General features: G+C 54.0%; 1 protein-coding gene across 2 annotated transcripts in view; it reads right to left on the reverse strand.

The window, feature by feature from the left end:
* Positions 1-22693, reverse strand: part of GRID1 (glutamate ionotropic receptor delta type subunit 1) — a 666827-nt gene that overhangs the window by 535048 nt on the left and 109086 nt on the right. For both annotated transcript variants that reach the window (XM_004273011.3, XM_033433944.2), the window contains exon 3: positions 1444-1728. In XM_004273011.3, coding sequence (XP_004273059.1) covers positions 1444-1728 — 285 coding nt within the window. The remainder of the gene's footprint in view (positions 1-1443; positions 1729-22693) is intronic.

The raw sequence follows: 22693 nt of genomic DNA on the forward strand, positions 1-22693 counted from the left end.
ACATGGTCTCAAACGCCTTCCCAGAGTCACGGATTGAGCAGGGTTGGAAGGAGAGACCAAGTCCTGGACAGAGTCCAGTTCAAGCGCCTGGAGCCTCCGGCTGCCCTTCTCCCCATCACCACCTCATCTTAATTTCAGCACAGTGACTCTCTGCTCTTTCAGTTCCTTCTGGAAGACTCTAAACAGCATATTTGCTCAAGAGCTGAGGACAACATTCTGGTCTTAGAGAAGCAGAGTATTTAGGCAAAGGCAAACATATGCTGGTTTCTCTTCTTAGTTACATCCTTGGCAAAGGAATTATTTCACCAAGAGAGAAAAACAGGACTTTCGAGGGTCCACCCCATTCTACCCTGGTCCCAGCTATGCAGCTGCTGACCGTCACCAGTCCCCCACACCCTTTAAAGACACGTAATGTGGGTGGCTGTGGCTATAAAAGGGTAGCATGGGGATCTTTGTGAGGGAACTGCTCTGCATCTGACTGTGGTGGTCACATGAATCCACATGTGATAAAATCGCACAGAAGTGAATACACACACCCAAGTGCATGTCAACTGGTGAATATGAGCAAAGCCTATGGATTGTGTCAAGGTCAAATCCCACTTGTGACATGGTATGACAGGCGAGATGCTGGAGCACACAGAATCTCTGAATTGTTTCTCATAATTGCATGTGAATCTCAATTAACTCAAAATAAAAAGGTTTTTTTTAGAAAAACGCATAAGGTGGAAACCATTTTATCTTGGGACTAGAAATGGTCTGTTTTCACAAAGCAGTCATAGAAAACCTAAAGCTATTTCCTCAAAGCCCACTGTTCTAGTTTCCTCACAAGCAAATTATGATTTTTTTTTTCATATGGGAGGCCTTCAAAGAAGCCATGACCAGCCATGCCCAGTGTCCCCAGACCCACACAACCCCAGCCTGGCTCCATGACATTCAGGGTGTCCCTCCCCCTGACCTTTGCCCCAGCCAGAAACCCTGAAACTGAGGGCAGATCAGGGCACAGGGAGATAAGGAGCTGGGAAGGCTGGGAGAGCGGCCAGTGAGAGGGGAACACTTTGCAGAGGAGGCTTCCAGGAGGACCCATGCTGGCCAGCCTCCACCACTGCCTGCGTGCCGCCCTTCAGATCCCTGCCAGTGGTTTATTAATATTTTATTGAAAACTCTTAAGATGATTCCAACTTCAGCTGTCATGATAAGGTGTTGTTGCTAGGCAACTTTAGCTCCTGTCTACAGATCTGTTTTCAGAGTCCTTCCCCCACTCACAAAGCTCAAGGTTCAGTCCTACCACCCAGAGACCCACCTGCCTCAGACCACCAACCGCTGTCCACACCCAGCCCACTCCAAAGCGCTCAGCCTCCACGAGCGATGGTCCAGCTCGCAGGTCTCCCAGTGCCTGGCCATGCCCCCACCAGAGCCCCAGAGCACCCCCTACCCCCAACTCACCGTACTCGCTGTCGTAGAACATGACGAACTTCTGCCAGCGCAGCTCTGTCACCAGCCTGAGCATGACATCATTGAGGCGCACGGGAGGTCTGGAGGCCAGCGTGTAGGCCTCGCCGTCAGGGCTGGGGTTCAAATGGCAGGCGGTACGCGGAGAGCCCCCTGGGTTGCGCTGGACAAAGAGGTGTGGGATGTGCATCGCATCTGTGAGGGACTGCAGGGCGTTGGCAGACGCACAACCGGTGGATGTGACCAAGGCCAAAATCCCCTGGGTCATGAGGTCACAGGCTGGAAAGAGAGGGGAGAGAGAGGGTGGGGTCAGCATGGGGGTGATGCTGCCCTGGCTTCAACTGGCACAGTTCATGCCAGGCAGCTCATTCCCAGGCTTCCAAGAAACACTGTCTCCCTCCAGGGACCAAGAACCCATGTCAGGCCAGGCCAGGCCAGAGGCTCTCACAGGCACAGTCTATGATGCCCTAGTGATGCTGCCAGCTAGATGTTCTTGTGTCCATTCAACAGATGAGAAAACAGAGGTCAGGAGAGGCAAAATCACTTGTCCTAGGCTACTCAAGCAGGGAGAGTAGAACAGGGACACAACCCACATCCGCCTGAGACAGCCATCAGTGCTACCAAATTAGCCATCCTGTTTCCCACTTGGGCTGTGAGCTCATTTTGTTGACCCATGTATTCCCAAGGCCACGCCACAGGCCAAGAATACACTGTGTACTCTACAATTGTTGGCTGAACTGAACTGATTGAGGCTGAGGGGAACGAATAACATCAGAAAGGGCTTCCCTGGTGGCGCAGTGGTTGAGAGTCCGCCTGCTGATGCAGGGGACACGGGTTCGTGCCCCGGTGCGGGAAGATCCCACATGCCGCGGAGCGGCTAGACCCGTGAGCCACGGCCACTGGGCCTGCGCGTCCGGAGCCTGTGCTCCGCAACGGGAGAGGCCACGACGGTGAGAGGCCCGCGTACTGAAAAAATAAATAAATAAATAACATCAGAAAGCCAGGGAGAAACTTACCCCGGAGGATCCAGATTGTAGGCAAAACCCCCCAGGAACCCTAGGTCTTCTGGCCAAGTCCATTTGATTCATATCATAAAAATACTAGGTCAAACCCCAGAGGAAGCATTTGGTTCCAGAAGCCCAGGATTATTCAAAAGCCACTTGACAATAACAAAGGAAGATGCTCGTGCAGCAGCTGGGGCGCTGACTGCAGGTGTGTAGGAGGAACATGACCAGGTGCCAGCAGCTATTTCTAGGGTAGCTGCGCTCAGGGATCACCTTTTGAAGCCATCCAGCAACCATGAGTTCCAGGAACCCCTTTTAGCCATACACTTAGACCTTTTTGGAACATCAGACCAATTAACAGAAAGATGCACCTCCCAACACTGCAACCCACTGCACCAGTTTTGAAGCAAACACTTATTAATAATGCTTTATGTGATGGCAGGAATGTGGGGAAGCAGATGCGGTTTCAAAACACAGCCTGTGAATGTCAGCAGGCTGTCTGCTGCAGACTTTGTTTTTTTTTCTTTAACATCTTTATTGGAGTATAATTGCTTTACAATGGTGTGTTAGTTTCTGCTTGATAACAAAGTGAATCAGATGGACCTAGAGTCTGATGGCAGACTTTTGAACAACTTTGACAATACGGTTCTTTCGGTTGAAAGCACCTGGGTTTATGTAATGCCTCCGACCAGGCTGGGAGGAGGAGATGGAGACCAGGGAGAGGAAATCCAAGGAGCAAGGTAGTAGGAGGCTGGAAAGGTGCGGGAAGAGGAAGACACCTCCAAGCTTTCAAATACCAAAGGCCAGCTGCTCCCCACGCACGGACACTCACCTTGCACGTTCATGGGCTTCGGTAGGAGGACAACTCAAATGCCCACAACTCTCCCGGCTGAACCCTCTGCCTCCAAACACAAGGCAGGAGGAGGGGGTGGTTAAACAAGAGATTCTCTGCAGTCTCTCTTGAAGATCATGCAGCCACCTAAATGCTCTGGCCCCTCGCATTCAGGCTCCATGCGGCCAAGTTCACTCCTGAATTGAAATCCAATCATGTCATGCTACTGCTTAAAGCCCTTTGGTGGCTCCCAAGACCGTTGCGGACAGAGTCAAACTCCTTGGGGCAGTCTTGCAGGCTCCCCAGTGCCTGCAGCCTCAGGTTCCTCACACGCCACCGCCCGCTCTGTTACAGACCATGGCCCACCTTTTGGCCCCTGGAACCCATCACATTTCCTGTGGCCTCCTGAACCTTCACACCCACTCTCGCTTCAAGACTCAGACTCTACAACCCCAGACTAAGGACCCTTTGTCAAGTGCTTCATCTGCATCCCACACTTCCCCTATTAGGACACTGCACTGCGTGTATAACTGTCTCTCTCTCCCACTTCACCTCAAGCTCCAAGGGGACAAAGGCCATGCCCATTCTGCTCACCATCCTTTTCCAGACACACAGTGTGTCTGGCACACAGCACTCAGTAAAGACTGATACAATAGTACCGTAAGCCTTGACATTTTCACGCCCTCTGCTCAATAATGCCACTTTGGGCATCCATCCAAGCTGTAAAAATGGCTTCAGGTCCAAAAACATTCAGAGGATACTTACCCAGACTCTTGATATATTTATTGCTAACGATCTAAAAGATGCAAAGAGGTGAGTGACATAAAAGTGTTCCATTTGTTGAAAGCACACACAGCCTTTAAAACCATTTATGAAGATACTACAGATGGGAAAGTGCCTGTCATAAAATAGTTATGTGAAAGTAATAGAAAATTGCATGTATTTTATGATACCAATTAAATAAAACTTAACATGCATGAAAGAAAGATCAAAAGGAAATACTGCAGAATGTTAAAAGTGACTGCATTTTAGAAGAGGTCTAGACGTGGTTTTCCTTCTTTTCTATATTTTGCCAAAATTTCATGTCGTGAACAGGTAATTCCTTTACAAAAGGAAAACAATCCTCCAACAATGGATAAGTATGAAGCTATGTAGGAGGAGGGACTATTTTGTGAGAATTTTCTCTGTGCCAAAAACTCTGTCGAGTACTCTATATACATGAGTTCACATTATTCTCATGACATCCCTGTACAGCAGGCATCACTGTGTCTATTTTCCAGATAACAAGATGTGAAGCCGCACAACCGATAAGGGCTGGACTAAGATGGCTTCTCGTCTAAAAATGCTTCTGAGGGGTGACTAAGTGACAAAACCAGGGCACGACATTTTACGCTCACCAGGATTACGACTAGGCAGAAAGCATGCTTATGAAAAAGGCAAGAGAAAACACTAAAAGCCGAGGTCTCTGACGATAAATGGATTTTTCTTTCTTCTCTTGTACATATTCTCTTTAATGCTGATACACTGCATTTATACGTTTAAAAAGTAATCTTACGGGCTTCCCTGGTGGCGCAGTGGTTGAGAGTCCGCCTGCCGATGCAGGGGACGCGGGTTCGTGCCCCGGTCCGGGAGGATCCCACATGCCGCGGAGCGGCTGGGCCCGTGAGCCATGGCAGCTGGGCCTGCGCATCCGGAGCCTGTGCTCCGCAGCGGGAAGAGGCCACAACAGCAAGAGGCCCGTGTACCGCAAAAAAAAAGTAATCTTACAAAACACACTGTACATCACTAGGGTGTAAAGTTGCCCAGGAACTCCAGCCCCTGGTCCCGGCCCAAGACACCCACTGCACCATCACTGGGTCTTGGCTCTCTGTCGTCCACCCCACCTGGCTCCCTCTCAGGGACTTCCTGACTTCTGATGGCAAGCCCCATCCGCATTCCACATATGCTGGGTTATTAAGTCAACCTCCCTGAGGCTCAGTTTCCCCATTTGGGCACTCATCCCACTGCTCACCATGGCTGGATTTGTCTCTTCCCTCTTGTGTGTTTCACGCACACACTCAGCACACCCGCTAAGCACAAAGCCCTGCAATGAGCACTGGGGAGGGGGAGGGGCAAAGGGCAGGATGAACACAGGCCCCATCTGAGGAGCTTAGGATCTACCAAGGAGCCAGACCCCACAACTAGGCCTGTAAGGAAGGAAAGGGGAAGCTCCCTGGGACCCAGAAGAGGATGAACTCATGTGGGGTCAGCATCAGGGCCTGAAAGGAAGAAAAGGATTTAGACCAGGAGAGATGGGGGGAGCAGTGTGAGTGAGGGGTGCAGTGGGACAAAGACACAGGGGCTGGACAGCGGGAATGTGCTCAGGGAACAGGTCCCCCTGCCCCAGCCCCGGCGGCAGCCAGAGACACCAGCTTCTCGGCTGGGCCTGGGCTCACCAGGGCAGCAGAAGGAGCGCTAGAATCTCACAGACCAAAGCTCCAGTTTGGGCTCCTCTGGCCGGCGGCCGTGTGGCCATGGGCATGTCTCCTTCCTGAGCCCCCATTTCCTATTAATTGAAGATATGAACCCTTACCCAGCAGAGTTATGGGAGCACTGACTTAGAACGTGGACCACAAATGCCGATCCCGTGCCATGCACAAGAAAAGATGCTAAATATTAATACATGTCAGTTTCCTGTCCCTCTCCTTGGGCATCCCCAGCTCCCCATCAATGTCCCCACCCAAATCGTGCCCAGGATCCCAAGAAATAGCAGTTACAACAGAGAACGACCTCACTCCTGCTGCTGACCAACCCTCCCCGTGGAGGTGGGCACCCTGACCCACCCCTGTACGGACACCTGCAGCACCACGGAAGCTCCTCAAGGCCTCGACCTCCTAGGTGAGCAGGGTGGGTAATTAAGGCTGGAAGCCTCTCCCAGGCACTAATGGAGAAGCCTGATACAAGTCAATTTCTAATCCACTGTGAATGGCTGCTAACTGGGGCACTGTTGAAATGATGGTTATTTAGAGGCTCCTAACATAAAAATAACAAGATCAAAATACGTCACATCAAAGCCACACCAGCTATTAGCTTAAACAAGGTTGTGTGCTCATTCCTAGGATAGGACATCACACAACTCACAACCCAGTTGTAGAAGAGACACCGAACCCCAGTGCTGGCAACCGACGGCTTGGATCTGAATCCAGGCCCTGCCACGTACATGCTGTGGGACCTTGGGCGAGGGGCTGACCCTCTCTGGGCCTCTGTGCTTTTTCTGTCAGAGAAAGATCACGGCACCCACTTCACAGAGCCGTTGTGCATATTCTCTGAAAGGTCTTTGTATGTGAAGAACCACTTGGCACTGCCTGATGCATAGTAAGAATGTAGAAGTCACCTGTCTCCAGCTTACAGGTGCTTCTGCAGCTCACTAGAAGATAACAGCCTTTGTTATCATTCTTTGTCTCCAATATCATATGGTCATAAAGCTGATCTCTCTCTTGACGATAACAATGCAGGCTTGATGGATTGATATGAGCTCCCCAAGAATGGCTCATCAGCTGCGAAAGTAAGAAGCAGAGATGACTGCAATGAGCAGCTTCGAGACCCCTCACCCAAGCTCAGCGGCCTAGGACAGCAGAGGTCTCTGGGCCACGTGATGGATTCCCAGGAATCGGGACTCAGGGTTGGGCCCAGGCAAGAGGATCCATGGAGCTCAGCCAGCATTCCCAGACAGCCCCACAGTCACATCCCTGCCAGCTTCCCCTGAGATGTCAGCGTCCTGCTGATCCAGGATTCTCCAGACACAGGACTCTCAGGGTAGGACGTGCCGGGTGTAGCACCGACAAGCAGGGTCTCCCTAATTCTCACCCCAGGTGAGCTTTCTGATCCCCTGGTGAGAAAACTGAAGCACAGAGAGGGCTGACCACTTGGCTAGGATCATATAGCCAGAGAGTGAATGGCAACGAGAGCATCAGAACTGGACCACCAGGTACCTCTACAGCCAGTCCCAGGAAGAGATGGTGGCCAGCAGAGGACAGAGGCCGGGATTCCATGGCTGACTCTACCCAACCCTATCCCTATCCCCAGGATGGAAACTCCTGGGGCAGCTCCACACTTAACGCAGGCCCTAGAGAAGGAGCCAGCAAGCAAGAACAAGGCCTCCCTCGGCTAAAGGCAAATCCTTGGTTCATCAAGTCACTCGGGGCCTCAGGTGGGTGTTGGGGATAAGAGAGGTGCCCCCAGACACTGAGATCACTCTGGGAACCACTACTGATCCATGCCCAGTCTTCTCCATCCCCATGGGCATTCCTGGAAAATTCTCAGGCCAAGACTGGGGGAAGCAATACCCCAGGAGGCTTGTGCTGGAAGAGATGCACAATTCCTGGTGCCGTCACCTAATAATGATGCTGACCACAGCCATCCCAGCCCTTCCCTCCACCATGTGCCCTGAATGCATGGTGCCCCGAGCACATTCACACCTGTTCCTCCTGGAAGACGTGACGTGGTCCCCGAATAGGTGAGATCGCCCATGCAGCCCCTGCTTCTCTGAGGCTACACACCCTTTCAACCTCATGTGCTAACTGGCCTCTGGGTAGCCCCTTAAAGAGTGACAGGACTTCTCCAGATGGACAAGGCGAGAGAGGGCACTCCACCTGAGTGGAAGCAGCCTGGCAGAGGTGCCCTCCTGTCGGAGAAGCTGGGCAAGGCTCTGCTGGTAACAGCAGGCAGCAGAAGGGAGAGCTGGCTCCGGGCAGCCCTGGGCTCAGCCCTGCCCTCCAGAAGTAATGATCTCTCTCCGACGGGGTGCAGCAGGCCAGCCCCAGACCCTCCAGCACCTCTGCCTGCCCCACAGTCCGGGCTCCATGTGAACAGCCAGGAGCGCTCACCCTCCCCCAAGCTACCCTCATTATCTGTGCCCTTCCTTTCCTCCTTTAAGCTGGCACCAACTTTATTAATATTTGAATTCTAGCGGCTAATGCTTTAAATTAAGGTAGCATTTATAAATACTTTATAGCTGATGAATAATTGACCAAATTTAATATTGTCATAACTCACAGTAAATTACTGATCTATGGAGAATAACTATTTTTCATGTTTTATTAAGACATTTCAAAGGTAAACAAAACCATGAAATGGGGGGAAACAGGTGGCAGCACCACACAAAGGTGAGCACTAGAGTTCGGGCCCAGCAGGACCCTGACCCCCATCGCCTCTCGCCATCGAAAGGCCCCCAAAGGGGAGAGTCACTGAGGCCTCGCATCCCTCCTGAGCACAGGACAAACTTGACAAGCACCTTGTGCTACAGACCTTTTGCTTAAATGACTCTCCCACCAGCATCCTCCTGCCTTCACTCCTGACTCCTCGCTCAGTTTGGTTTCTGTCTGTCTATCCATACAGTCCCTCTGCTGCAAACTCCCTCTCTCTGCTCTCTCTGCTTATATAGGATGGCTGGGAAACCCCAACCCAGGGTCAACCGTGGTGGGTCCACCTGCCCACCCACTTCTCCATGTCCGTGAGCAAACAGCGGAGAGTCAGAGAGACCCACGCACCCAGCAACGTGGGGACCCGAAGTGGGGAAGCTGTGTCACCATCCTCAACAGGGCTCCCCACCCCGCCATATTCACTTACATCCTCTCCACCACCTACCTTGCTCATTCTCCTCAAACCTTCCGGGCTTCTCCCCAGTTCTTAGCACCAGATCTACACACCTATCTGCATTTGTGCTGAAAGCTGAGGAAGAAAGCTTCTCCCATCTCAGGCTGGCCCCTGCTAACGAGCTCTGGTTGCTCCCATGACTTGCCGTCTCCCAGACCCAGACCCAGACCCAGACCCAGACCCAGACCCAGACCCAGACCCAGATCCATCACTGTGTCCTCTCTATGGAATCATCAACCTTCCTTGGTATATCTGACCCATCCCTTTGAAAGCTACACCTCGGTTCTGTTGACGGGTCCTGTAATCGCTCCAGCCCACAGCCCTCGCTGGGCTCCTGACCCCCAACCAGGGCGTCTCCCACAGTGAGTCCACTGGCAGCTCTAACTTGGTGCACCAACACCGAGCTCTCTGGGGTGTGATCCTGTCCCTCTTGGTCTCCCAATCTCCGTAAAGGGGCACTCCCAAGCACCCAGTTGTTCTTGAACCTTCTCTCTCCCTGACCCTCTGCACCCAAGCCATCACCAAGTCCTGATTGTTTTATCTCCACAATGTATCTTGGATCTGTCAACTTTCCTCCATCTCCAATGCCATCACCTTGGTCTAAACCACTACTATCTCCCCACTGGACCTCCACACACCCAACGCCCCCCCCCCAGATCCACATGCCACCCATTCAGTCCACTGCAGTGGACTGGCCTTCATAGATTAAAATGCCAACCGGACTGTGCTGTCCTTGCTTAAAATCTGCATTAGCTTCCCGTCGCCCTTAAAATAAAGTCCACAGCCCAACAGGGACCTGCGCCATCACACCCGTGCCCTGTGTTCCAGGTAGCTGGCTTTGGGGCAGTCACTCGGATGCCCAAGCTCTTGCCCACTTGTGGGTCTCCTCACATACTCGCCCTTGGCCTACCACACTCCTCCCACTCCTGTCTGGCTATCTCTCCCCATTCTGTATTTTTTGGGGTAACTGTGACTCCCTGAATTTTCCACGAGCCCAACCTTCCCTCACGGTACTCCGCCTGCAGACCACCCACTGACGTTTGCAATCGTGGACTGTTTTGTCCCATTCTCTGAACCATGAGCCCGTAAGCAGAAGCACCTGTGTACTGCACACCCTCCTAGCCTCTGGCCCAGCCCCCAGCATGGCCTAGCAAAGCAACAAACTATTTAATATTCTTAACAACTCCATAAGACAAGCACTATTGGTGTCCACATTGCATGGGTGAGGCAGAGCTTTCAAACTTGCCAAGGTCCCCAGATGCTCAGGTCCTCCCCGGAGTGAAGCTACATCCCACAATGTGGAGAAGGGGAGTTTCTTAACGCTGACCCTCCACTCTAAGGCGGGTTTCACCAAGAGCTTAGAGGTTACCAAGGGGACAGTGGAGAGGAAAGCTGGCTGGGCCCAAGGCCTTGTCTAGGCAGCAGCGCCTGGGAGGGTGCCTCTCCTGCAGCATCTCCCACGCCCCTCTGGCCTCACGGTCAGCCCAGCCCAAGGAGGGGAACAGGAGCAAGGCCAAAGGGTCCCACTGGATGTTGGACTGTAGCCCAGCGCAGGGGGGCAGCTGGTGCAGGCAGGATGCACGGAGCCAACCAGTAGGGTGGGGAAGGGCCGGTGGCTCCATGCCAATCTCTGGGGCCTCATCCTTATGCCAATTAATGAATCAAAACGGATTCCCTGCTCCTGCAGATTGGAAACACGGGGAACACTGGGTGAGATCGTGCTGGCTTATTTATAGCGCTCTGACTCCTCGTTAATGACTTTTACTGCTCCACCAAGGGAACACCAGGCTCCCAGGCCAGGATTCACCGGAAGCCCACACTGTGAAAGTTAAATCAGGACGGTGATGAGTCCTAGGAGACTCAGAGAACCGCAAAAGCAGCTAAGCACGGCGGGGAGGGGGGCCTCCTGCAGCATCTCCGCCCCGAGGCCAGACGTCTCTTCCTGGGCTCCCCTCACCGTGTATCTGTGCTTGCACTTACTCATTCCTTCACCCCAAATCCTCTGATCATCGCTGTATCAGGTCCTGTGCCTAGAGATACAGAAGGCTGTGAGACTCATTCCTTTTTCTTAGGAATTCCTAAGGGAACCTTAGGGAGTCAGCATCAAGTCAAATAATACACACGCAAGAGAAGTGTGCTAGAATCTTGCAGGAGAAGGAATGATTAATCTTGCCTAGCAAGGAGATGTCAAGAAAAGTTCCATAGAGAAAGAGGCATTTGGGATGGGTCTTGGAGGATGAGTAGGAGTTTGAAAGGCAAAGTAGGGGCCAGGCACCATTCAGGGCCCATCCAACTAATCACTGAGCCCCACAGCCTCCCAGGGAAGTGGGTTCTGCTACCCCATTTTAGACAGGAGGCATAGGAGCAGAGACCCGAGGTTGGGGTATTGCCTGAAGTCACAGGGGAGCCTGACTTGAAACCCTGAGCTGCCCCTGACCTCAAAGTTGAGCACATGGGCCCAGGAGGCAGGCAGGCCCACTGCTACAGCTGTGTGCCCTCAAGCAAGTCACTTAACCTCTCTGAGCCTCAATTCCTCACTTGTAAATGGGCTAAGAACAGTCCCCACCTCTAGGACTCTTACGAGGATTAAATGAGCACAGTGAACCAGAGGTCACGTTTGGATATACATGGACAGGCCAGACCACGGAGCCTGACCTCAGTCCTCCCCGCAGCCCCAGGGTGCCCGAGGCCAGCTCCGTGCCTGCCTCTCCCCTCCCTCCACCTGCATTTGTCTCCGGAAAGCCAAGGCCATCCAGACACCAGGCCCCAGCCTGGTGCTCCTTCCAGGGCCCACTGGCCCTCTCAGATGGGGAACAGAGACACCATGAGGCTTCAGGTTCTCCCTTTCCATCTCAACCCATGTCTGACTTTTTCTAGCTCTCTCTGATATCTCTCTTATTCTCTCTGTTGTTTCCCACTTTCTAAGTCTCAGCTCTCTGTCAGAGAGAGAGAGAGTATATGTGTATGCAAATCTCACTCTCTCCCCCGCCAGCCTATGCCCCCTCTCCCTGTAGGACTGACCGGCCCAAAGGGACAGAGCCCCACATCTATGCCTTGGCCCTAGGCTTCATCCGGGGCTTGAAAGCTGACCCACGGATGCCCACCTGTAGGCCTTCAGCTCTCTGGTCCTCCCCGCCCAGGGGATTAGTGTAGCAGGAACAAGTGTCACCTCTGGGCCGTGACCCCGTCCAGGAAAACGTGGAGGGCGCGGAAACATCCCCATCCTGCCAAGCTCCAGTGCTGAGCTCCAGCTCCAAGACTTCACACTAATCCTGCAGCTTGGGCTGCCAGCAGGCTTCCAGAAGGCAACTCCCAGGCTCCAGGGTGCAAAGCAGGGGTCCCTGAGGCCAGGCTATGTCAGGCTCAAATCTCTGCACCTGCACTCCCCTGCTAGAAATTCACATCACTGTCCCCTCCTCATCATTCCAGACCCAGTTCAAGTGCCTCTTCCTCTCCAGAGTCCTTCTTCACCCAGTTAGAACAGCTCAGGCCTTACGCCTGCTGCATCCCTACCACATACACAATTACAGCTCAGTGTCACTGTTTGTTCAGGGGTCTCTGTCACCTTCTGGACTGAACCCCTAAAGGCCTCTCTGCCCCTAGCACCCAGGCTGGGATGGACACTCAGATGCCTCAGGGGAGCCGGCAACAATAGGACAATGCTGGATGAGTACAAATGCTGGCCTTGGTCCACCACCATCACTGGGCAGCCCCAGATGGTTGCTATCACCAGGCAAACCTTAAGGCCATAGGTTGTCACCATCCTACGGGGCTGTCTTTAGGGTAAGTATCCACAGGAACACCCACACACACCTCAGTCCCCCTCCAACAGCCTGGGCAAGTCAGGCATAGGTGGATCCAGCCCTCTGTGCCACTCCCTGGCCTGTCACCTGGTTGGAACCATGCCTGAAGCCCTCCCAAAGGGCAGGGATAGCCCACTCTCCAGGGAAGGATGCCACCCCTAAACCCCCATCTTCTGGGCTCTACTGGCCCAGAGGAGCCCCCAGTCCATCCTGCCGCCTTCCTTGGTTCCATGACTGGAGAGCCACACCCAGTCTCCAGACGTGAACCTTGAGCTCAACACTGCCAACTGCCAGATGTCCCTCAAATGAGGGATCTGGGCTGCCGAGCCCTCTTCAGGGGCCACCCCTCCACAGCTCAGCCCCTTTCCTCACCCTGCCCCACCTAGCTGCTGGCCTCCCTGGCTGTCACCAGCCCCCATGCTTTGAAGCCAAGCCCAGGAAGATAAGCAGCGAGGGGCAGCCCCCTCACACCTTCCTCACTCCTCTGTACGCTGCTCCCCACAGAGCGCATCACACGGCACCTAGGGTGAGGGCAGCAGGCAGGAAACGGGGCAACACCGGGGAGGTGCTGGTGGCAGCTGGAGCTGGTTACACCACCCAGGTCCTGCCGTGTTCTTCACATCCTTGTCGTGGTCTTTGCATGAAGAAATCCAAGCAGGCTGCTGTCCACATTTACTGGTGCAAACCCACAGCTGACTGTGAACAGAATGCTGGCAGGAAAGTGGTCCCACAAACTCCTGATGTGTCTCTTATATGTGAACTTCTGTCCATCCAGCCCTCTGATACTCCTCCCGGGAGGCAGCAATCTTGAAACCCAAGCCACATCCTGTCACTTAGCATTCAGCCCGAGCTGGACACTCGTCAGACGTCAGTGTCTAATTTTTTTTAATGGGAGGAGGGCAGGGAGGGATGGGTCACAGCACCTGCATTACACAGAAGACATGAAAAGAAGCCTCTGGCACAAAATACATCTTGAATCAATTCTAAGATGCTAATTCCTTCCCCTTGGGAAGCGTCTATTCATTCATCATTCATTCACTTATCAAGCACTTAGCACACTCCTTCCCAGCCTCTTTTATTTATTTTAGTTTTTTAATAAATTTATTAATTTTATTTATTTTTGGCTGCACTGGGTCTTTGTTGCTGCGCGCAAGCTTTCTCTAGTAGCGGAGAGCGGGGCTACTCTTTGTTGCAGTGCACGGGCTTCTCATTCCGGTGGCTTCTCTTGTTGCGGAGCACAGGCCCTAGGCGCGTGGGCTTCAGTAGTTGTGGCACGCGGGCTCAGTAGTTGCGGTTCACGGGCTCCAGAGCACAGGCTCAGTAGTTGTGGCGCACGAGCTTAGTTGCTCCGCGGCATGTGGGATCTTCCCAGACCAGGGCTCGAACCCGTGTCCCCTGCATTGGCAGGCGGATTCTTTTTTTTTTTTAATTAAAATTTACTTTTTTTTACATCTTTATTGGAGTATAATTGCTTTACAATGGTGTGTTAGTTGCTGCTGTATAACAAAGTGAATCAGCTATACGTATACATATATCCCCATATCCCCTCCCTCTGCGTCTCCTCCCTCTCACCCTCACTATCCCACCCCTCTAGGTGGTCACAAAGCACTGAGCTGATCTCCCTGTGCTATGCGGCTGCTTCCCACTAGCTATCTATTTTACATTTGGTACTGTATATATGCCCATGCCACTCTCACTTCATCCCAGCTTACCCTTCCCCCTCCCCATGTCCTCAAGTCCATTCTCTACATCTGAGTCTTTATTCCTGTCCTGGCAAGCAGATTCTTAACCACTGCTCCACCAGGGAAGCCCCCAGCCTCTTTTAAACTGAAAGCCACATTAGTGCAGAGGACATCCGATGACATATAGGGGAAGGTGGCAGGCCACTGTCCAGCCCTCTGGGGCTAAAACAGAAAGAAATGAAGCACTGTTTCCCTCGTAGAGAGATGAACAGCACAGTGGTAAGAGGACAGGTTCTGGCGCCGAACTGTCTGGACTCAAATCACTGCTCTTTTCTTACAGCTACATGGGGCTTTGGGCAAGCCACACCCCCTCCAGGCCCCACCTTAAAAATAGGATTGCAACAGTGATTTCGAATATGATAAATGCATTTAATCAACAAACCAAACCAAACAACGAAATATAGTGCTCAAGGCCAGCCTCTGCCCACCCGTGCACATGCCTAACAGGGTGCCAGCTGCAGCTCTGCTGGTGAGGGGTGAGGCGGGGCTGACACCCAGCCTGGGTGCCTGCCAAAGCCTGCAGCGGCTTTGCTCATTCACCCCAAGGCCCTGCCCGCCCTTGACTTCTAACAGCTCATCACCATCCTAACAGCCATCATGACAACACCCAGCCTCCAGAATTGTAGAGACGGGGCCACTCTTAGAGAATGAGTCTAGAGGAGACAGCTGCCCCTGCTCCCAGCGGCCCCCACCTGAGGGTCTCTCAGGAACAGAAAAGGGGATGGGGCGGGTGCTGGCCTGGCCCCCAAAGGCAGCCTTCCCGGCTGGACCAGCCCTACAGCCTGAGGAAATAAAAGCAAAACCCTCAGGACATGGGCTGTGGCTTGCGTGGCCCTGGCCATTCAGGCCAGCCGCACTGATGGCTCACTCCTGAGACCTGCATGAAAGAGCCCGGCTGGTCCAGGGACATTACCCATCTCAGTTCCCAGGTGCTTTGGAGCAGACCAGGAGAGAAGTCAGAAATCTCCTGCAGCCAGCAGGGATGAGAAGGGATCTTTGCCAGTGATAATGAAAATTTTCATAGTAGCAGATGCTTGGAGAAAATTCAAAAACAACACAACAAAACTCACAAACCAGAGAGGAACTTAAGAAAAATGTGATCGGTGGGGGTCAGTGTTCCCATTGGCACCTTTCTAGCCACAAGAAGACCGATTGGGAGCCAGGTCCTCCCCACCAGGTAGTCAAATTGCCCCCGAGAGCCCATCCCAAATCTCTCCGATCACCTACTCTGTGCCCAGCTGGGAACACAGAGGTGATGCAGATCTGGCCCCAGGTCCCAGAAACGTCATCTGGAGGGGGACCCGGGGCATGCGCCACACGAGGCTCAGTGTCCACAGAGGGATGTGAGGCAGGAGGCGTGTGAGCTGGTGGTCATGTGGCCTGGAGCGGCAAAGGGCTTCACAAAGGGCAGGGCTGCTGATGCTGGGCCGAAAGGGGACCAAGAGGGGCTTCCCTGGTGGCGCAGTGGTTGAGAGTCCGCCTGCCAATGCAGGGGACACGGGTTCGTGCCCCGGTCCGGGAAGATCCCACACGCCGCGGAGCGGCTGCACCCGTGAGCCATGGCCGCTGAGCCTGCGCGTCCGGAGCCTGTGCTCCGCGAGGGGAGAGGCCACAACAGTGAGAGGCCCGCGTGCCGCAAAAAAAAAAAAAGGCGGGGGGGGGGGACCAAGAGAAAGAGGGCAACCAGGCTGGTGGCCTGGTGAGAGCCAAGGCCCACACGTGGCTTCTGTGGATCTGCCAGGAATGGGCCACTCATCCCGGGGTGATGGGGACACAAGGAGGTGGGTTCACAGTGGATGTCTTGCCTGCTCAGCTGAAGGGCTTTGTTTTGACCCCATGAGCAGCAGGGAGCCTTGGAAGCTCCCCTCCTGAGCACAGGCGAGGCCTGCCTTCAGAGAAGTGGCCCAGTGAGGACACAGCAAGAGGACAGGAGGCTGCAGCTGACTCTGCCTGCTCTTCACGCTGGTAGGACCTGGGTCAGTGAGTGCTGGGACAGGAGGCAGAGAGGACATTCAGGGCCACTGGAGGTCAGGGGCACTGTGGTGCATCAAACCAGGGCGGGGAGGCTCGGAGAATAAATGAGAGTCACCCCCCCACACACACACACATAGCACAATATGATGCTTATTGTGATTTGCACTCCCCCAAGGCATTTTCTTGCTGTGAAAGAGGCGCCCTGTGGATGGTTGGACCTCGAAGGCATGGTAGGTTGAAGTGGTACCCAGCTCCAGCCCTGCCCCAGGCATGGGAGGCAGCGGCCCCACCGCTCTTCTGCCCAGACACCTTCCCTGGAGAAGACAAGGGGACACGGGGCAGGAGGACACAGTCACCAGTGTCCACACCAGAAGAGGAATGGGGAAGCTGGGGGGGCTGAGGGCTTGGTCCCTCCGAATGCCCCACCCAGCAAACATGCATGCACACCACTCTGCGCAGAGAAGGAGGTCCCATGGCGGCGCTGGCAGCTGCCCAAGCCTCACTCCAAGCCACTGAGCCTCGCCGGGATTTGGCAGGGATGACTCCGGGCAGTTCTGCAGATACCTGAACTCCGTGGCCTGCCTCAGTGCCGTCTCTCCTCCCTGCAGGGGCCTACACCTCATCGAAGGGCAGCTCGGCTCATCCCTTTGGGCAAGTGCACTCCTTCCCACAGGCCCATGCAAGCGGGCAGCCCCCAGAGGCCTGCGTCTACTCTCCAAGATGTGGCTGAGGTGACACGGACAGCAAGCTACAACCGCATGCTGCATCTCATCCCAGAGACACGGTGATACTGTGGGCAGAACAGGCCAAGGGAGAGACCTAACTTACTGAGCAAATAAGTTCCACATGACGGCTTCTTCCTTATCTCGTTTGATCTGCCTGACAATTCTCAGATAAGATTATTGACTGCCAGAAGGAGAAGAACAAATACCGTATGCTAATACATATATATGGAATCTAAGAAAAAAAATGTCATGAAGAACCTAGGGGTAAGACAGGAATAAAGACACAGACCTACTAGAGAGGTCTGTGAGGATATGGGGAGGGGGAAGGGTAAGCTGTGACAAAGTGAGAGAGTGGCATGGACATATATACACTACCAAACGTAAAATCGATAGCTAGTGGGAAGCAGCTGCACAGCACAGGGAGATCAGCTCGGTGCTTTGTGACCACCTAGAGGGGTGGGATAGGGAGAGTGGGAGGGAGGGAGACGCAAGAGGGAAGAGATATGGGAACATATGTATATGCATAACTGATACACTTTGTTATAAAGCAGAAACTAACACACCATTGTAAAGCAATTATACTCCAATAAAGATGTTAAAAAAAGGGGCTTCCCTGGTGGCGCAGTGGTTGGGAGTCCGCCTGCCGATGCAGGGGACACGGGTTCGTGCCCCAGTCCGGGAGGATCCCACATGCCGCAGAGCGGCTGGGCCCATGAGCCATGGCCTCTGAGCCTGCGCGTCCAGAGCCTGTGCTCTGCAACGGGAGAGGCCACGGCAGTGGGAGGCCCGCGTACCACAAAAAAAATAATAAGTAAATAAATAAAAAATTATTGACTGTGTTTTTCAGATGAAAAAACTGAGGCTCAGAGAGGCAAGTCCTTTGCCCAAAGTCACACAGCAGGAAGACAATAGAGCCTGAGTTCGAACTCAAGTAAGTCTAACTTTGCAGATCCTGCTATTCCCACTCTATCAAGTGATACAGGTGAAGACCAAGGACCAGGAGGCGACAGACTGATGTCAAAAGTCAAATGATAAAAGGAAAGGAGGAGAACTTTCCTGCTCTCTTTCCCACTAAGTGGGCTCTATTCCTCCCCTTCCCACCTCCTGCCGAACCCAGAATTCCCACCCTCTCCAGTGCCCCCCCCCAACACTCCCAACATACACAGACTCACAAATCTCTTTCCTGCATCTATTTAAACCACGATAGCATCAGGATGAATAAGCCTAAGTGCCAGTACCTATCTGGGCAGAGCCCTACTAGAGAGAGGCATCACTCCCCACCCCGGCCCACTCCTCCTCCTTCTTAGAGAGCTACTCACACTCCCACACGGTTAGCCAGAAGCCACTCCCTAAGCCTCAGAGCCTAGGGTGGACAGAGGAAGGCACGAGGAGGGGTGGGCACTGGGACGCTGCAGCCCACCCCAGCTACGGTCAGACTCATGGCCACCCTGCCCCACCAGCCCTGCCCTGGGCCTCCCAGCACAGTTGCTTCTACTCTGACGGCCACATGGACACTGCCCATTCACAAAGACCCCACCCCCAGGTGGTACCACACCCCCTGCACCTCCATCGTGCCCCAGGGGCCCCGACCCACCCTGAGGAGGCAACCAGCTGACATCTTTAGTGCACCCAGGCTTCACGCCCTCTACACAGCCATCCAGGGCACTGGCCATGGTCACACCACCACCCAAACTCCGTGTCCCCCTCCTCCTCCCACTTTAAAGCTCAGCTCAAGAGTGCCCACCTTCAGGAAGCCCCCTGGGACCTTCCACCCACACACACCCACACCCCCCAGCTCAGCTCAGCCTGGCACTTGTCACTCTGAATGATCACCTTCTGTCTCTGCCACCAAAGTGTGAGCTGTTGAAGGTCTGGGACCGTGTCGAGGCCACTCCAGGGTCCCCAAGGTGCAGCTGCCTGGGGAATGTGTATTGAAGGAGTGAAACTGTTGAGTTAGATCAAGCCGCGGTGCTGAGGACCCACTTCTTATAGAAAGTATTGATTTTGCCCTACAGAACTGTGGCTCGAGTTCTGCAGCTGAGGACCCAGGTGTGAAGAAGAAGGGGCAGGGAGGAAGGAGGGGGATGCCATTTCCAGCCCCTCCCACAGGCCAGAGTGGGGAGCTGAACTGCCCAATGACTTGGCCAGGGCCCTGGTACATCACAGAACTGAGATGCAAGCACCGCTCAGGGTCTCCGTCCACTTCCTGCACTTCTGCAGCCGTGGCACCAGGAGAGGCAGCCGCCCAGAGCAGCACAACTCTTTTACCTTAAATGGCTGACTTCTCAAGTGGTTTGTAAAAGGATGTAATACCAAGGGAGGCAGTACTCCAGGCTGAGAATTACGAATATTTATAGTGTTTAAGCATAATCGTATTCAGATGAGGACTATATATTGCTCACTGCAATTCGCAGTCTCCTTGGAGCACATTATTTTTCAGGGAAGGTGGACTGATGCCTGAAGTTGGCCTGAATACAGCGGGGTCTGGAAGGCACCTTAAAAGGTACTGGTATCCCGGCTTAGAGGTCCCACACCTCTTTGAGGGCAGAACCTTTTTTAAGTTCAAAACTGGTCCCTACCTGAGGTAGTTGCTCTATGAGTACCCACTGGCTGAGAGCATTCAGCATGAGATGAACCTTCAGTAAATGAACCTGCACGTGGTTATACCAACCAGAGCAACATTGTGGTGGTGTGTGGCCAGGGTCAGGCTGGGGGCACTCGTGGAGTCACCTCTCCTTTCTATAGAGCTGGGACCCCCAGGGACCCACTACAGGGAGCTTTGGAATTCCACAGGCCTGGTTCAGTTAACAGCTGCCTGATGAAGATGTCAAGACCTGCAGATGGGTAGGTGGGCTGATGGGGCACAGGGCACAGCCATGAAGAGAGAGAAGAGGGTGAGGACGAGAGAGAAGAATCCCATCACGGGCATCCCAGAAGACGCACAAAGCCACACACCGGGGAAGGGGGGACCGGTCTGCTCCTACCCACCCATCCTTGGCCACCAGACACAACACACACCCCCCACATACACACACACCACACACACCACATACACACACATACCACACACAAAACATATGACACTCACCACACACACCCATTCTGTACACACACACCATGTATCACACACACAGCACAGACCACACACCACATACCATACACACAGCACACTGACTACACATGCACACACACACACACACACACACTCTCACACACACCCCTCACTCACATGTAAAGCTATGGAAAAGCCACTTCCTGAGCTGACACTCCCTAGAGCGGCGGACAGAGCCCACCCAGCACAGCTTCCCCCGCTCTGTGCTCCCAGAGGATCAGGGGTGTTTGCAACAGCAGGAGCCACCCCAGCAGGTGCCTCAAGTCCTGGCCCAGCCTCTTCTCTCCCGCCCTCCACCAGGAGCTCAGGGAGAAGCCCCACCAGAGAAGCAGCGGGACCTCAGCTCTCCTGCAGCCCCTTACCCAGACGCAGTCCCTCCCTGAGCTCCACAGCTTGCAGCGCTAATTAGGAAACTGAGAAACCAAAGGTCACCTGGAGACAAGTGCAGAGAATCACCAGGCTTCAGCCCTGCCACCATCTCGGATTTGATGCGTGTGCCCCGCCCGCCCAGGCTTCAGGGGCCACAGTTCCTCCTTCTCTGCACTGTCACACACCTGGCGCAGAAGCCACCTGGGGTGTTTACGCAGCTCTTGGAAACAGCCCCAGACGCACACAAATCTGCCAGAAGAAGGGGGTGGTCTCCAGGATGTGCATCCCCCGGGCCTGGGTGCAGCCACCGCAGGTCCCTCTCCCAGTTCGGGTGAGGCCTGGGACAGATCCCAGGGGAGAAAGAAGTTGGGGGAAGGTGCAGTCAGGAAAAAGAGGTCATAGGACAACGGCAGCTGAAGCCACCGATCCACTCCACGGGGCCCTTCTTCTGGGATGGAGGATGGGCCCTGGGCACCTAGGGGAGTCCACAAGTCCAGCACTAAGGCCCCAGGGGCCACCCTAAGAACTCCTGCAGAGCCAGATGGACAGTAGCAGAGCATGCAGCCTTCGAGGAGAGGAGAAAGGAGACCCCAGCAACAAAAGGCAGGGAGCAGAGGCTCCCTGAAAGCAGAGCTCATGGTCCTTCTTTCATCTTCCTGCCTCCAGTCTTGCCTCTTATGTATATTTCTCACCCAAGGCATCTTTCTCAGACGCTCCCCTGCTTAAGACCCTCAAGGATTCCCATCCCTATGGGACCAGCCACTAGAAGGCCTGGCCCAACTCTCTCATGAGCTGAGCCTCATCCAGCTTTCCAACGCCGGCCCCACCACTCACACTGCATCTCACAGATGACTTCCCGCTCCCTGCTGCCCTTCTTCCTGCCTCTGAGCCCCTGTCCATGCCGGCCCTCTGTCTAGAAGACCGTCAGCCCAAATGCCACTCGTGAATTCCCTGCTTGGTCCCCAAGACACAGCTCGAGCACGGATCATCTCCCAAAGCCAGCGACTGCTCCTATGGTGGGTGTGCTCCCCTCCATCACAGGCCCTTGGTGCTCTCTCCCCACCCCTAGACCATGAGCCAGGATCCTGGGGCCTAGCATGGTGCCCGGCCCGTGGTAGATCAAAAATGAACACAGAGGAAATGAGTGACTGAATGATGACAACAGAAGGATGGATGGATGGATGGGTGGGTGGGTGAATGAGTGAATGAGTAGGTGGATGGGTAGATGCATAAATAGGTGGTGGGTAGGTAGATGGGTGGATGGGTGAGTAGAAGTGAAGGGAAATGCAGACAACCAGGGGAAGGCTGACCTTGCTCTGGCCTCGGGCCCCTGCCCTCACTCCATGCTACCAGAGCACAAGGGCACTTAGAAGGATTAAGCCTCCTTCACACATTGGAGTGGCTGGAAATAGCTCTGTGCAGCCTGCGGCCACTACCTCCCAAAAATCGGCCTCAATCAACACCCACCTGTCCCTGCTGCCAGGTAATTCCACCTGACACCCTGGCTAGGCAACTCGGAGCCGCCAGGTGTCAGCCCCAAATGAGGGACCGTAGGGGCTAGGCCTACTCAGCCAGGGCCAAAGCAAAGTCACCTTCCTGGATCCCCAATGTCTAATAGGGACAACGGTGCCAATGAGCTACAGGCAGAGCTGAGCTTGGAGATCCCAGGAGACCATCCACCTCCAAGGGAGCTGGGTCAACCTCAGGAAGTGGACATGTGGGTACCCTTCTGCCTCAGCTACTCTCCTAGATAGCTCGTGGCTCTAGAGAGCTGGTGCCCGGAGGAGGGACTTTTAAGGGCTTCATGCATTGAATAAGGAGTCTCTTCAACACCAAAAAATGACAGTGGCATCTTGGTCATTACTCGTGGGAGTGAGGAAGAGGGGTACATTCACTCCATATCCTCTACCCGCCCAGAGGTACCCCAAACAAGGGTGGGCCGTATGACGCCACTGGGTGGGCAACCCAGTGGGGAGGGGCTACTTGGGCCCAGAAAGGGGCTCTCTGTCCTCCAAATGAAGACTATCTGAAGCTCAGAAAGGGTTTCCA

This window comes from Orcinus orca, chromosome 14 (genome assembly GCF_937001465.1).
Source record: "Orcinus orca chromosome 14, mOrcOrc1.1, whole genome shotgun sequence".
Classification (NCBI taxonomy): Eukaryota; Metazoa; Chordata; class Mammalia; order Artiodactyla; family Delphinidae; genus Orcinus; species Orcinus orca.